Source organism: Xiphias gladius, chromosome 19 (assembly GCF_016859285.1).
Source record: "Xiphias gladius isolate SHS-SW01 ecotype Sanya breed wild chromosome 19, ASM1685928v1, whole genome shotgun sequence".
Lineage (NCBI taxonomy): Eukaryota > Metazoa > Chordata > Actinopteri > Istiophoriformes > Xiphiidae > Xiphias > Xiphias gladius.
The window spans coordinates 16,072,386-16,089,488 of record NC_053418.1 but is presented as its reverse complement, the minus strand read 5'-3'; the positions used below and the strand labels follow the sequence as shown (position 1 = coordinate 16,089,488).

The following is a 17,103-nucleotide window of genomic DNA, read 5'->3' as shown; positions in this document are numbered from 1 at the left end:
TTGGGACCTTAAGATGTGAAGTCATTGAGAGCCTTTGTCAATCAACCAAGAAATGTCTCCAGTCCTGCAACACAAAACAAAAAACTGCCCTGAGACACATTTACATGTATGTTCATCCAGTCGATTTTTGACAGCTCCCTACAACTGGTCATTATGAGTGAAATGGAAAAGAGCAAAAGCTCATATTTTTCCGTACTTGCCAAGTCGTGCTAACATCCTTGAGTTTTTTAGGTTTGCATTATAAGAAATGAAAGACATGGAAGACGTGAAGAAGACTACAGTCAAATTAGACCAAAAACACAGTGACACAACAGACAGAAATGTTTCCAACCAGAACATTAAAGTACAGTAAAAACAACACAGCAACATTGTAATGTAGTAACACTGCATTTTATAGGTCCAGCAGTTCCATAATAATATAATAAGATAAGCCAAGAGAGTCTTTCGGTCAGTGCACAGCAGATCAGCTGAACATAAATCAACTTCAAATCTGTCTGCGTGCAAGTAATTCAGCAAATTTGGAGAAAACAACACTTTATTTTAACAGCTTCAACACTTTATCATTTATTATAAGTATATAAACAATTGGAAAATGATTCTTAACACACTACCACACACTAATGTAGGTGTAAGCAGATACAGGGACATTTTAAGTGTTAACGAATGTATCTATCAACAGCTCTTATTCGTGTGAAGCATTCTTGACTGGTGTATAAAAAGATATTGGATGACAATATAATATTCATGCTATCGTGATAAAATATGTCTGTGTTTTATATTTACATGAAATTTGAACTATAACTGTAGTATATTTAATAATGTAACAAATTTATTTCATGAATGAAAGTATGTCTATTATATTTATCATTGAAGTATTGCAGCTGAAAGCTACGGAAAAAATCTAGTACGTGGACCTTGAGTTAAGAATTTTTTTTGTCAAACTGCTCTTTCCGAAGTAAAGAATTAACCTTGAAGCTCAACATGTTTTCCAGAGTTTTAAACAAATTTATAAACAGTGAATGATTAGTAGGTTTGTATAAACAGTTATTAAATGTTTTATAATAGATTTTTAGTCAAATATAATTAAGTATGATTAAAGCTACGTTTTACTGTTATTGTTATTTATCATCTATCTACTGTAAATACACCTGTTAAAGACACCTCATAGGAGAAGTTAAAATTTAAAAAAGTTTTTTTTCCAATATTTGCCCACAACGACATTACATTGTGTTATAAACTATTAAATGTTTATATATGCTTATAAATACTAAATATATACTTATAAATACTATATATATATATATATATATATATAATATACTGTCTCAGAACCTTGTCTATTGGTCTTCTATCGTCTGTCATTTCCCCTGTAATTAGTACTAAATTACATAGTTTTTTCAAAGAATTATTTACAGAAATGATTAGGGAATTATGTAGCCCATAAAATAAAATGTGTGACTATATTAATTAAGCATCCAAAACAAAAACAAAAACAGCTGCTATTGCTTTGCAGTACTCTGAAGTGTTTTACAATAAGCCAACTAGTTTGGCTTGTATAATACTTTCCATGTGATTAAAGTCACAAGCTCCATGACTCGTCATGTTTTTTGTCAGAGTGATAACATTTGTCATGTTTTTCTTCACAATAAAAACCCGGGAGACCTAAAGACCATAATGGCTATTGTAACTGTGACCAGATTTAAATCTTGGAAGCAGACTTACTCCACATCTCGTTTCTTAATCATCTTTCCGGATCCTAAGACCTCTGCCACGCGGGACACAATGGGATCATAGTTCATGCTGGCAACAGCAACCACCTCCTCACTCCTATAGATGGCCCAGAGGAAGAAACAATGAGAAACTATCATCAAATTAGATGCACACTCAGAATAAAAGATTACACTTAGTATACAAATACAGTTAGAAAATAACATATTCAAACCAAATGTGGCTTTATTTTAAATAATCTTGAGTATTTAAGATTTCTATTGAAAAATGAACTCAGAATCTATAATAAATGAACTTTACCTGGTATAAAACGCTACAAATCTCAGTTCATCCAGGTCCCCTTGTATAATGACATCATCAAATCCATCACCATAACCTTCACAGATAGGAAGAAAAACAATCCAATTCAAGCTTCATTCTTGGTTTATTTCTTTTATTTTTAGTTTTACAACTAGATGGCAGTGTAGTAACAACACCTCTCAGCACAGTTCAGCCACTTCTCAACCTCTGATCTTTCTCTAACAGCATGTCTTCATCATAACACTGACAAAAACTCAGGCGAAAGCAAACACTCCTTACACTAAAGGCGGGTGGACGGCCTATCTACCTGCATAGCGTATGGTCTTCCCAAACATGGCTGACCAGAAGTAAGGCACAGTTTTGACCTCAGTGGCTCGGCCCATCATGCTGAGAGCCGCCACCCTTCCTGTCAGTAAGGTTGAAAACAAAAAAATGTAGACATGCCCGTCTTTAAGCATGGACATCATCATCACAGTAAATTACAAAAGCCTTAGCTATGCAGTAGAAATGCGGTCAGCCGTAACACACTCACCGTGCACATGAGCCATTTGCCAGTGAGGGATGTTCACCTTCTTGTTGTTGCGTGGCGGGAAAGGAAACATAACCACGTCTCCTCCAGCAAAGACCCCATCAACATTTGTCTGCATCATCTGGGAGAAAGTTTAGAGGAGAACAATTAACCGAATGGGACAAAGACACTTTTCATTTGCAGCTTTTGTTGTGCAGAACACTTTGCAGAATACTTTGTTGACAGTGATGAAGCCCTTGGAGTCCATGTGGAGGCCGCTCTGTTTCAGGAAGCCTGTTGCAGGAACACTTCCTGCAGGAATGGAGACGCATCAAAGAAATCAGGTCAAAAATGGAACCCCAAAGTGAATGTCATCAAAAAAGAGATTCATCATCTGCTGTAATTATATGTCACCTGCTCCGATGACACACACGTCTGCCCGCAGGACTTTTCCACTCTTCAGGACCACCTCTTTCAGCTGTGTAACAGGAAAAACAAAACTCTATGAGCTGATGATGATTCTTAAAGGCCCTGAAAAAAGGTTTTTCAATCAGCTTCTTACCATGAGCAAACAGAAAACACAATTTTTAGCCAAAGTTAGAGTGGTTTTGGTCATTTCACATGAGAAATTGCAGGATTTGTGTTTTTGTCCTTACTTTTCTAAGTTGGAAAGGTCTGGTGTCACATGTTTTGGTGCATCAATCTGTGTCCAAAATGACACCCTGTTTACCATACAGTGTAATAGATTTAGTCTCCACCATTTCATCTAAGGGTCCAATATAATGGTCGAGGCTCGCTACAGAGTAAAACCATTCAAGTTGCAGTTTACATCCATGTCTGTTCAGATTCATATAGTATATGTAGTGAAGACTGACGTATTTTAATAAGAGGTACTAAGTCTATTTTTTCATCTGTGATACATGGATATGTAAATAAAATTGATTTGACGTGACTTTGTTGAGCTTTGTTGTTCCTGATCTGCTGTATGTCTGCTGTATTAGTGTGTAGGTTCATTGAGAGAAACAAAAAACAAATTTCTTTGTATGTGTTCACATGGTTGGCCAATAAATGATTCTGACAGTAGACAATACTTGAAACATGAATGTTTGCTGCATAGAAGCTACAAATTCTAAAATTGGCTTCTTCAAAAACACATCTTCAACCCAGCAGCACAGAGGATCTATACAGTCACCACAGTTTCAAGTTGGGCACCCAAAATTAGTGTCATCAATTCAGTATCCAACCAAATGTGAAATATGGCCACAATCCACCCTTCTGTTCCTGAGTTATGGCGTTGAATAATGGCCAGAAAAGTGTTTTTGAAGAACATACACAGTGAAGTTGACCTTTGACCCCTTGACCACCATTTTTGAATCAGTTCATCCTTGAGTTTTCTGAACATTTGTGCCAGATGTAATGAAATTCCCTGAATGCACTCCTGAGATATCGCATTCACAAGAATGGGACGTTATCTTTGGCTAATTTTTGAGGTTTTTTGCTCCTGTTGCCAGCACTGTCAATCAAATCTGATCAAACCACACCCACACACTCCAGATGAAGCACACTTTTTAACTCTTAAACTCTTATCTTATAATAAAAGTTTCCTTTGTAATGTAAGTAATGTAATGTAAGTTCGGTTGTGCCTTTAGTCGTTTATCTGACTCATTTACATCGTATACTGAACAGGAGAGGATAGCGCTTCCGAGCATCATGTCATGCTGTTTCTCTCACTTTCTGAATACCTGTCCATGATGGCCAATCATCTCTGACACCTCGTTCAGCATGTAGAACTTCACCCTGTTTGCCTCAAACAGCTGCAAAGACAAAACACACCACAGTCACAGTAAACACATGAAAACAGCAAAAGGGAGAATTCACGGCTGAATTTCCACTTGTCTCCATGATCAATCACTGCTAATGAGAAGATTTACACTCCCCTTTGTGGCTACTGCGGCATTGACCGGAAAAACGCGATTTGCATTTTAACTAGTAGGTTGTTTTTTTTTCTCTCAGGAAGAGTGCTGATGATAGTATTGTGGAGGTGTTTCATGTTCTGAAAAGCTTAATTTCCCAGGAGTGCGTCCTTACCTTCATTATGGCTTTCCCTACTTTCTCCCCGAGAGCTTTTTTAAAGGGGACTGACTCGATCCCGATGACAGAGACCGAGTGGGCCTTGTCAGTTAGAGCTGCAGCCACCTCCATACCTGCCAACACAACAAAAAACTGTTAATATATGTTTCAGTTAACGCAAAATGATACAGACCAAAAGAAAAACCTGAATAAATGAGCTGAGAAGCAAAACAAATGCAGATGCTTCCATACAGCGCATACAGTGGTAACTCAATATTTTAATGAGAATGAAAACGGTCATACTTACAGCTCTTGCAATCACAAGGGCTCGAATTTATCAAGCTACTAAAAGTGAAAGTTAAGCGTAAAAATCGGTCACTTTTTTTCCACTTCGCGAAAAAACGTAAGAATACAAGCAAAATATTTTATTATTTAAAAACATTGTAAAATTTTAGCAAGCTCTCTTTGGTTGGTTACGAGTAGATCCTAGCAGAGGGACAGTGCAAAAGAATTTTCTCATGTACCTCGTCTACCAGCGGCAGAAATTCTTTCCTGCTGCCGTTTGGTTTTTCTTTTTGTTTCCATTTCAGCCAGTTTTCTTCTATTTCCCAATCTCTATATTTACAGTATAAATACTGTAAAATATATTGATGGTAATTTCATGTTACTGAATGTGTCTTTTTCTCACCAACAAATGATGTTCCCACAATCACAGCGTTCTTGTTGTTGGCCAGCCTCGCTATGCTGTTCGCATCCTCAGGAGTCCGGAGGTGAAACACGTTCCGGACGTCTTTGCCTTTGTAGTTCATTGGTTTGGGTCTTTCAAGGAGGAAATGGAAGCAGTCAGCTGCCAGGTTATAAGGTTATAAGCGCAGCTACTTCATTATCATCCAAAATAAAAGTGTTTCCTTACTTGCTTCCTGTAGCAATAAAAAGTTTCCTGTACTCCATCCTCAAGCCATCTTCAAAGGTCACAGATCGCGTTTTCACGTCTATTGCCACAGCCTATTATAAACATTGTAGAGTTACACGGTCATACAAGTTGGACTTTTGTTCAGATTTCAGAAGAAAAAGTATAAAAAGCTGTCATTAATCTTGATTTAATGAAATAACCGAATACTGATAACCATAATTAATCAGTCTTTACCACCTCTCACCTCTTTCTCTGTGAGCAGCTCAATGTCGTGGTCCTGCAGGAAGTCCATGGAGCGCAATCTCAGCTGCTCTGCTGTGCTGTCTAGGGACTAAGGGTTAGCAAGTTAGTGCTGAGTACATCAGTAAAAAATAAAATAAAAAATCCCTGAATCCAATAACAATCTTCCCATTCTTTTTTGTCAACTGCTGTTGCCAAGGTCAAGCATGAGCCTTTAAGTGCTAAGCAAAAATAGGAAATTTGAACATATGTATTTCTATAAACAGTGGGTTACTCCGCCTGCTGAGGAAGATCGTTTGATACGTTCGAAAGCTCCAGAGGGGGCACTGAGTGGACCTTGTGGTGAAATTGTTTTTGTCAGATATTAACTGCTGTATTTGTGGTCCAACAAAAACAATGTGTGGGAATCTTATTGTATGATCCAAACTCAGTCCAACAACAACCCAGTTGATACTTAACTGTCATTTGAAATGTAGACAACTGTAAGCAGCCAGTTAATAATAATCTATGATTAAATAAATCCAAAACAGTCTTTTTAAGTCTTTTTACGGCAGTGGGAAGTCATATTCTTTTTGATCTATTAATGTCTGTTTACTTCTACACAAGCCGCTTTCTTCAAAGTTTCCCTGCTGTGAAGTGTATAGCTCTTCCCCAAAGAGCTCCTGCTTCAGCACCACTAGCCGATGCAGCATCTCTGCAGTCTGTTATGTAACTTTCTTGGCAAAATCAGTTTTGTCTCAGCTTTTAGATGGTCGGGGTCTGTGTACAAACCTTACTCAGTTTAGGTCTGTCATACGGAGGATGTCTGTCCATGGTGCACATGACAATGCGATCGGTGAAGCCCTCTAGCCTCAGTGTCTCTGCACACACCAGACCTGCCGGACCTGCAGATGCATTTACCAGTTTACCAAAAAAGAGGGGCGTGACTTTGAAAATGAGAAAATGAAAGGACAATCGTGAAACTATGGGTCAACTGCGAGATACTAAACAAATGGAACTGTGTCCCTGTTGTGGAAATAAATGAAGAGGGACAAACACACACTAACCTGAGCCAATGATGAGAACATGGCTGAAGCCAGTGCTGGAGTTAATGACTGCTGAACATCGAGCCATGGGCTTTGACCTTTTCTGTGACTGAAGAGCCTGGAAAAGTTTGAAAAAGATCTCAGATCATTCAGGTGGTCCGTTTATTGTCCTGAATAAATTCTCCACATTCTTTGTCTTGTTACCTGCTTGTTTGCACGAATGATCACCTTGTCCTTTTCAACTCTGACCTGGAGCAAACAGACATGAGCGATGTGTACACTTTTTGACGGTGCTTAGAGACATGATAAGGCAGGGAATGTGTTAAGAGACAGCACCAGCAGGGGAAGGTCACCTGGAAGGTAGGCAGGCTGTCCAAACCAGGGAAGTCCTCGATGTCTCCTGTTGCAATGTTGAAACACGCACCGTGCCAGGGACAGCGCACGTGTCCTTTTGACAGCACACCTGGAATGACAGAAGAGGTCAAGTATGTCAAACGTATGATAGTATATCAATCAAGTATATTAACAATATTAAAATCAAAATTGACAACATTTCACTCACCTTTGACCAGGGGTGCTCCATAGTGTGGACACTTGTGGCCCATGGCTGAGAACTCCCCGTGTTCTTTGATCAGCAAAGCTCTGCCACTTCCCAAGTCAACCTCTCGCATCCTGTCAAACAAAAAAAAACAAAGAGGTGTCTGTGCGTTCGTAGCTGTGTTTGGATCAAACCCTTTTCCAGAAACACACAAAAGGCCATTTTGACAGGTGAAAGACAACCTGAAAGAAAAATGTCACCTTGAAAACACAGCAAGGATGCATCAGCACTACAACTACAACTTGACTCCTCCTCCGCAATTTGGCAGGTAAATTCTATGTATCTATCTGAGCTACACTCTGGTAGCAACAATGAGTCAAATACCTTGCAGGGACAGTTCACCCAAAAACACTAAAATGACAATTACGAAAGTAATCGTGTATTCTGGTGAATGCCAGAAGTGGCTCCATTGGTTATTAAAGAACAGCGACCATTTAAGCAAGACTTCCTGAAACTTTTGACAGAAGAAATCACACAATCTTCCTCTTACTAATTCAACTCGAATCCACTCAGGGGTTTTGCTGCCACATCCTTACTTGGTCTGATATGACCAGTAGCTTATGGTGGCTAATGTTAGAAAAATTTTAACATAAGTATTGACATAGCTGAGTGAGTTCGCTGACTCTATGACTCCTCTCTTAGTTTTCTCAGGTTTTAGTTGTCCAATAATTGTCACTGGTGGTTGCTGTTGAACAAAACTGACTTGTCCTGCTTTGAGACGGCCTTTACTGACTGGGACATTTTAAAGTTCAAAACTAAACTTGTCAGTTCCCTGCTGGACAAACTATGTAATCCTGCCACTGTTTCTAAATTAATTCAAACATATTCTTAGTATTTCTGTGCTTCAATGTCGTCTTACTAATAAGCCAACATACGCACTGACACCATTGCATCGTGTATTTGTGTGAACTGTTCCTTTAAGATGTGAGCATACATCTTTCCGGATTCTTTCTGCTTCATTTTACTCTGATGTTTTTCAGTTGATCATCTTGGAGATGATTAACGTTTGCCTGATGTGCATCTCAACGGTTCACAACAGTTTATTTACTTTTGCATGCATGTTTGCATGAGGCTGTTTGCTCTGGGTGTATTGAGAAAAAAAAAAGAGTTGTATTTTTCATAGTCTTACTGTCCATTTTCCAGATCTTTAACATGACAGACCGAGGCCTCCACGTAGTCCCGTGGTTTGTGGTAGGGGGAGAGCGGGGTGGAGTCGTCATCGGAGCCGTGTCCCAGGGCCCCGTTAGGTCTGCAGTCAGCAAAGGGACTCGCTTTACCATTAGGTGATAGCCCGTCCACCTCTTTCTCTTTTTCCAGGAGAGAGAGTTCCACTTTAACTTCAACTGCACAACACAGACACGTCTCACTTAGAAAAATGTCTGAAAATGTTAAAATTTCTCTGAGTAATATTAAGTAAAGCTTTCAAATAGAAGTCTGTTGAAGTACTATTTGCTACCAATCACCAGTGGATTGAATCATATCATTCTTGTATACCTGCCCTTTGGTGTTTTATTACTGTCCCTCTCCACTGATTTGGAGGAGTAATTTGCCTTTCAGCCAAGAGAGATGTCTACTACTTTGGGACAAATTGAGTCTGACAACTGCACAACTGAAACACATGAAAGCAGGGAGCAGGTGAAGGGAGAACTGTGTAGGGGAGACTTTGTCTTCTTTTCTTTCCCTTGTTTCTTTCAATTGTTCGGAATTCAATATCAATCCAGATTTTCTAAATACTAATGAAAACACACCACAACTGTCTTCTTAACAGCAGAAAATCAAATCGAGCAGTGCCAGACATACTTTAATACTGTTGCTATTCATATTAGTTTCACCAGTTTTATATTACGGAAAATCCACAAAAATGGAGACAGGTAGCTCAACATTTTGCGACTAATTTTCAAGCAAATCATATATTATTCATTCCCCTCTCATTCTGTCTTTACCTCGATTAACTTACTAAGCTGGAAAATATGATTTTGACAGGATAATAATGCCTTTAAATGCAGTCATAACTCCCTTAAATAATGAGATTTCCATAAAGGAAACTGATATAAAAAACACATTTAAGTACAGCTTAAACCCGCAGTGTTTTGTGTACATTTTCAATGTTAATGCTTTCCTACAGAGACAGTTAAGAAAACAGACGAAAACTGAGTGGAGTGTGTTAATTTGTCTTTTGGGAGACATTCAGTTTTCTTTGAAGACATGTGATGCGCCGCTGTTGGGCTTATATTTCTGAATGTTAAGAAATGGTTGTGTAACTCCCTTTTCACTGCAGAAGGCTTTATCTGTTGGGCTGGAAAAATGTGCTGATCATCCGGTTCTTACACAGTAATCTGGCTGGAATTTTCTCCTGCTGGGCAAGTCTTAATTAAAATCAATGGAAAATCATAATAGTGAGAGCAATTGCAGGAGAAAAGAAAGGGAAAGCTTTCCACAGCTGAAGAGAATCTCTAGATGCTGCTGCAACATCTGCGGCTAAATGGGACATCACCACAAGTATGCTTCATTTGATCAGTTATCTAGTTCAGAACCAAGATATTTTCTGTGATGCTTTTAATTTGATTCTCTCAGTGTTAAGAGCTATGGCACAGACATTTTATTTACTGGATTACTTGATCCTTATGTATTATTTCACAGTATTTGTAACCTTTTTACACATCTTCACATTTTTATGCAAATGCAGAGGGCGACGTGCCATAAGTACAAGCTCTGCCTCCCTCGTGGATCCTGTCACGGTCACTGTCACCGTCACTGTCAATTTACTTCCAATTCCACTTTAATGTATACAGAAACTATATATTTACTGTATTTTCTGTGGGAGTTATCTACATTTATACTTCACACTCCAATTTAAGGTCTCAGAACAGGCTACCTGTCTATTTTTTATTGAAAGTTAAATTTATGAACATTACCTTTTTAATCTAATGGTTTAAGGCTACAATTTGAATAATCAAAAGGTGTACAAAACCAAAACAAATTATAAAACGGCTTACTGTAAGAATGAGCCTGTAGTCAGTGCCTATAGGGGAATTTGGCCAGCTCTATTCACCGCATCTCTCTTGGTTTTAGCAAAGCAACATAATTACCTTTGTTTAGCCATTAAATATTATCTAAAAAACATTTTGGTATGTGTGTGTACATCGGCTCCTGTAACTCCTCAGATTTTCTTGAATGAATTTGTATTTGCACTCTCTGTAAGAACTGACCCTCGCTGTATGGTAGAAATGGCCTTGTATATTGTGTACATTCAGCTGCCCATAAGCTAAAACTAATGCAGTCTAACACAACAGTCCTGCAGTCAATCCTCATCCATGGGTTGATTTAAGTTCATGATAATTTTGATGGATGAAGTTTGTCGTGCTGTTGAACTGTGCTGACAGACTTTTCTAATATTATGTCTATATCAATGAGGGTAGGCAAAATGCAAATAACAGAAACACTTCTCTCTTTAATGTAATACAGTTCAACAGCACTGCAAACTACATCCTCCCAAGTGATCATACAGTTTCAACAAAAACTGAACATTATAATCTTCATGAAGGGAGGATTTATTGCAGGACTGTTGTACTAAAATGCATTAGTTTTAGTTTGGTGGATCTAAACACCAATAGCAAAAAAGGGTTTACATTCAACAATCGGTTTAATTGTTTGAGAATTGATGTTGAACATTCGTAAGGTCTCTCCTCACACCGTAATAAACCATAAATCATGGGGTATATTTTATAAGGTTTCCTTTATTTTGTAACTAGTCGAGACTAGTTACAAAATAAAGGAAACTAGTCGAGACTGTGTTTGTTCTGTTGGTACCAGCTCCTCCAGAAATGATGGTAAATGGCATTTATGATAAACTAAACGATCTCTCGCTGTCGCCTCAAAGTCTCCTCAGTGGCTTTTTAAGCAACACATGGCATGACAGAGAAAATGAACTTACTGTTGATTCTAGTGGCTCATTTCAGAATTCATGCCTATGCAGAGATTCCTTGTGTGAATTTACAAAATATAAAGACCATCTGTAGAACTGTCTTTCCTACCTTGGGAAAGCCCATTTTAATACATAATCCTGTTACGTTTGATTTGTCACAGATTGTTAGCAGCTGGATGACAGGGCACACGGCGATGACAGGCCTGACAGTCAGCTGCCTCCGTTCTATCATTTGTACACAGACATCTAGTCCCTCATCTTTCTCGCTTCACCTCCACCTGATGCACTGCACATATGATTTGATCTCAGAGCTTTCGTGACTCACTACAGCTGAACGTGGAGCACAGCGTGCGATTATCACCCGCAAGACTGCAGTGAAGCATGATAGCTAATCTCCTAGCCATGCTAACGCTGAAATGGATACACATACAGTGTCAAAATTTGATAATCATGTCTCAGTGTGTAATCCTCCTGACCAAAGATGCCACTGAGAGCTTAAAAATTCCTCCCACGCGAATCACTATACTGCAAACAGAGGAGGCTGAGAGGACATGTCTAACAGGATTTGGAGGCAGTAGGTAGCTTTGAAAATGAGTCAAACTGAACAAACTGTCCCTGAATATATTTTTAAAAATACACTTGTTCATTCTCACCACAAAAAAAAACCACCTGGTCTCTCCACACAGAACAGGCGTCTTCAGCTAGATAAAGTATATCAACTGGTATCACAAGCCAAATCAATAGACTGTTCTGGTATCACTGCATTATTTTCCTTTACCTCATCTTTACAACTACTACATGGACTGCCATGTTAGTGTATGAAACCTTTCTTTAAAATACACCAACAGCAGGGAGGATTTGTAAGAGAAGGCACTTTTTCAAACCACACTGAACCCTCAGCACTCTCCATAGTTAACATGAACTATTCACTTTGATGACAGTATTTTTTAGGTGGTTTTGCAGACATTTTCATATTGTGATATATATCGATAAGAGGAAATATCCTTATTAATTTTGTGGGAATTGTTTCAACCTCATTGCCCAGCCTTTCTGGAAATACTAATAGCAGGACAACATGTAAAGGGCAGACAAAATAACACGAACACCTTACTGTACTATCAATCCACTATCACAGCAGCAAAGGTACACTAATTACCATAGAGGTGTTTCAGCACCTTTTTGACCCCATTCTAATAAAAATTTAACATTAGAGTTTGTTGTATTACAGTACATCAGAGTGAGCGCACTCTAGAAACCCCTGTTTCCCACACCTTCACAAGCTGTTATGGTGCTTGTTAGGTGCATGTTTTCCTTCAGACTAAATTAACCAGGGGTGAGAGAGAGAGAGAGCATAGGCAAATGTCTTGGTTACCTGGTTTGGGTTTGGAGAAGCATCCTCCCATGGTGGGCCCAGGATTGAGGGACACCCAGGGAGAGGGAGGGAGGGGGGAGAGGGAGGGGAGGCGCGGTCAGAACCCCGGGCTGGGCTGCTTGGTTGGGAGGTAACGATAACACAAGACTGTGTGTAAGAGAACCTGCAGGTCCAAGCTGGCCATCGCACACGTCACCTCCTCCACATAATCTACATGGACAGAGAGAAAGACATCGTCAACAACACACACACACACACACACACACACACACACACACACACACACACACACACACACACACACACACACACACACACACACACACACACACACACACACACACACATGTTATTTTTATGTTAAACTGTATTCAGTAATTTTACATAATTACAAATGGCCCCCATTTGTCTCCACGCTTTTTGTGGTCCTGGTTGTTGTAATCAGTCATAGTCAGTGACCGTGTTTGTGTTATATACAAAAACGCCCTGATGTTGCTCTAAAGTGTCCGAGGGACACAGCTTTCAAGTTCTGAGAACTAGTCAAATCATTTTCTGTGTGTGTCGATGTAACATGTTAGTGCTTGTAAAAAGGAAGCAGTTGTGTTAATTAGGAACATTTCCACACACATTGTTACCTTTGTTCATGCATATTGCATGGGAAACCGTTAAATATTAACAGCGGTCCAACACCTATTAACTTTCTCGTCACACCGCGCTTTAAAGGGAAGCAGGGGCCCCTTGAGGTTCAAAATCCCCCTTGTTTTGTTGCCACGTTGCCCTCACATTTCTGCCAGCTCTGGTATTTCACCCACTCATACAGTAGTTAGTTCCTCACACAGCACTGGCTGCTATGAATCTGAGCAGATGCGGGATGGCAGGTGTAACACTCAACATTGTGCAATCCATCACCAAATTATCCTTTTGAGGTAAAACCAAAAGGACTGCTTGATATTCTGAGCACATCTTAATGTCCTTGAACTTCAGTAAAAAAAAACAAACTGTGCAGTGTTGAATGGAGTGCTCCTTAGAGAAAGTTCCTGAGAACAAATGCGAAATGGAAAGATCTCTGACTGGCCACAACGCTGCAGCTGATACAACAAGTTGTTGTATCTAAATTATGTATTTGTATGGAGTGCGTGAATGTAACTATGTACACTTAGTCCAGTACTATATAAGTACAATTTTGAGGTACATGTATTTTACTTAAATATGCTACATTTTTGCTACTATATACTTCTATTTCCATTTCAGATGTCTATGAGTTTGTTTTCCCCTCTAAACCTCTGAGATGATTTCATGTAAATAACAGTTTACTTCCCAAAGAGGCAAAGTTTCACAATAAGAAAATTTTTTAAAAAAAAAGGCAAAGATCACCAGAGTATCTTGTGCTCCTTTGGAGGGTCGTGACCACCGGGTCGGGAGCCACTGGAATAAACTTGCTAACTGTATATAAAGTAGATAAATGTAGCTTTTTCTTTGTCTGAGACGTACTGTATAACACTGAAGAAGTTGTTGCTGAAACTAATATGAAGTCAAAATATAGTAAAAAAAAACAAATTCAAGCCAGTCGATATTTTTTGGCTGCTATATCTTGTTAGATTTAGCAAACTCAGCATCACTCACAAGTGGAAAAGCCTCTTTTTGGACTGTATTCCTGCATTATTCATCCAACTCTCTGTGCCAAGCACTTAGTTAACAGCCATGCAAACACAGCTGAGCCTTTGATGTTGTGTGTTGCATTCACTAAATACAGAGAGCAACATATTAAATCACTTTCTGCTCAGAGAGGATCATGAAGTTTTTTGCCTCTCTCTCTCACTCACATGTTGCCCCTTTAATAATTTGCCACCACTGAAAATTTGATGAATAACAAATTGTATCGCAAAGAGCTGCCATCCCTGAGTCCCAGCAAGTCCAAGATATTTTGTGCAAAACTAAAGTAGGTTAAGCAGATTTGGTCCCCACAACATATGACGCAGATCCCGCTCTTTCACTGTTGGGCCTGTCCCCAAGCCGTGCTGATAATCCTGCCCGCAAACAAGCTGTCAGTTTCACTCACTTCCCTACAATTGTAATACCTGTTACTGGAATGTTGGAGGGGAGAATTAGCAAAACGCAGCTCCTGGTTGGTGGTGAGGAGGCCAATCTATCACCAGGCCGAGGGAAAAAAAAGCAGCAGAGTGGCTGCACTCTGATGGGCACATCCATCACTCAAAACTGGACTCACCCTTCTACAAAACTTCCTCTACGAGTGCAAACACTGATTTTATTGCTCTACAAAGGCGACAGGGCAATCATCCAGGGACATCATTCTTTGCATGTCATTTTCCTTTAAAGAACCTCCTCTCACAGCAGTAGCTTTGAAATGCAGGCATACCGCAAATACCCCATAGTCCTTGCAGCCAGAAACAAACCTGATCCTCAACAATAAACATCAGCAGCAGAGAAACAGATGCTGCAACATCCACATGTTGTAAAAACAGTGGATGTTTAATCACTTCCTTTTTATTGCATATCACTTTAGAGCAATACCTGGGCCCTGGCCCTGGAGCAGCACCTGAACCAAAGAAGAGCTGCTGGTTTAGTGGTTCATTCACCTCCTTGCAATCCAAACTGGTTGATCTCTCTTTTATTCAAACACTTGTTTGGTAGGTTTGTTAACCTGCAGTTAACTATTACGACTCTCTGATCCTCAGCTGATAAAGGACAAGAGCTCACAACTCTTAATATTTGACCACACCTCTTTCCCTCACTCACAGTTTGCATGTTCTCCTGGTTTGTGAAACACAAGATAAGCCCATGGAATCATCCTCTGATTGCGTAAACCAACTGTTGAGCAAAAGTGCCCTCTTACCAGGCCATTAGTGGTTTATTATTTTGCTTACCGAAACATTCAATCCAATGGACAAGTGGGTGAAACTGTTCTAATCTTTGGTCTTTTGGCATTTCTGCATTTCTTATTTTGATTGTGGAAGGAGACAGGAGGGACTGGTGAGGTCGGCAAGTGTCTCAAGCCACGTTTGTTGATGTTCTCTGCCAAGAAGCTTTTGACTGACTTAAAGAAAAAAAAGAAAAAGAGTGGATTACAGTTACCACAATCCCCATTAGGAAGCTCTAGTGTGTGTGACATAATCATACATTGTAAGCAAGTTCATTCATATCATTCTTGACCGAGATTGCATGAAGTTTTTAATATTCGTTTGCCTGTAGTTGAGTGGTGGTCAGTGGTGATCTTCCTCGTTCAGAGGCAAAACTCGGAGAAGTGACAAAAGCTCCATTTGGCTCCAAAACAGTGTGCAGGTTGTGTATATTTCATATCAAACAATCCCTGAAAAGGATGGAATATAATGTCTCATATGTGAGCCCCGTTTTTATCAGATTACAGAGGTTATAGTTAAGCTTTAAAAGGAATTCAGAAACACAGCGTTAAGGATAACAGATACTGTAGATGCCACATGGCTGTAGAAGACAAAGATTATACCATCCTACAGCTTTGTTTACTGATTTACACAATGGAGTTCATCGAGCAGCTTAAATTTAAATCGAGCCGACCCAAACTTCTGTGTGTGTCGTATTTGTCTGTAAAGCTAAAGCTGGTTAACAGTGGCAATACCAATTTGTATCAGGTAATTTTGCCGCTGCTTTGAGCGATAACCTCTCCATGATGTCATGGAAAACTAGAATTGTGGTTTACCGAGGGGTGTACACCCCCACAGAGGAGCTGTGCTTCCATACAACAGTTCTGCTATTGACCAGTTTCTCAGTACACACACACACACACACACACAAACAAGTCCACACATAGTTTCTGTTACAACCAACAGTGGATAATAAAATTTGAGATTTGTTGTGAGACTTTTTTTCCAGTATTGTAACGTGTTACTTATGTATAGTGACTATTCAAAACCTGAATATCTCTGTAGAAGAGTGTTTGATCTGGTCCTGTTTAACAAGTGTATGGCAGAACTGATCAGAATTGATCAAGGATTACAGTCTGTCGTGTAATCTGGCTCTGTGTGTTTGTATTGTGACTCCAGTGAATGTACTGCACCACAGTACGCGGTGCTCCAGGGAAGAGTGCTGGTATCTGAGACAACTTCCATTCAAGTACTGTAGTGCACCAATACAGGTAAAATCCACGCGAAGAAATAAGTCAGCATCACACAAACACATCATATTAAAAAGTAATTAACACACAACTACGTGTCCCTGACTGCAAAAGGAACAAACCAGCTTACCAGTGCGCATGGAGCAGGTGCACTGAGATCCTGTCAAACTCCGCGGTGCTCAGCTTCCCCTGCGGAGCACGGTAGCATATTAGCACGAGTCTCCTTAAAGTCCTGTCCCTCTCCACTCTGTCCACTGGAGTATTCCCAGTCTGTGTGTCCCTCTGTACCCTCCTCCGCTCTCCTCTTCTGCCCCTT

At 39.6% G+C, this 17,103-nt stretch overlaps 1 protein-coding gene across 1 annotated transcript; it reads right to left on the bottom strand.

Annotated features, from left to right (window-relative positions):
* Positions 1-21: 21 nt before the first annotated feature.
* On the bottom strand, positions 22-12,710 carry LOC120805565 (apoptosis-inducing factor 3). Its single transcript, XM_040155899.1, has 19 exons — positions 12,680-12,710; positions 8,512-8,725; positions 7,347-7,456; positions 7,138-7,247; positions 6,989-7,033; positions 6,806-6,902; positions 6,531-6,643; positions 5,764-5,850; positions 5,520-5,611; positions 5,295-5,425; positions 4,625-4,740; positions 4,279-4,350; positions 2,951-3,014; positions 2,772-2,848; positions 2,561-2,678; positions 2,336-2,434; positions 2,029-2,104; positions 1,723-1,827; positions 22-64 (listed from the first exon to the last, which is right to left on the bottom strand). Exons 1-19 carry the CDS (start codon positions 12,708-12,710, stop codon positions 22-24), a joined length of 1,800 nt encoding a protein of 599 aa, XP_040011833.1.
* Positions 12,711-17,103: the final 4,393 nt, after the last annotated feature.

What these genes read in the sequence shown, in the direction of transcription:
- LOC120805565 (XM_040155899.1), bottom strand. Translation starts at nt 12,710, where the DNA reads ATGGGAGGATGCTTCTCCAAACCCAAACCAG. An exon ending in ACAGCCTGCCTACCTTCCAG is followed by an intron (nt 7,034 to 7,137) that starts GTGACCTTCCCC and finishes TGTTTGCTCCAG; the next exon opens with GTCAGAGTTGAAAAGGACAA. An exon ending in GAAGACCATACGCTATGCAG is followed by an intron (nt 2,105 to 2,335) that starts GTAGATAGGCCG and finishes CTATCTGTGAAG; the next exon opens with GTTATGGTGATGGATTTGAT.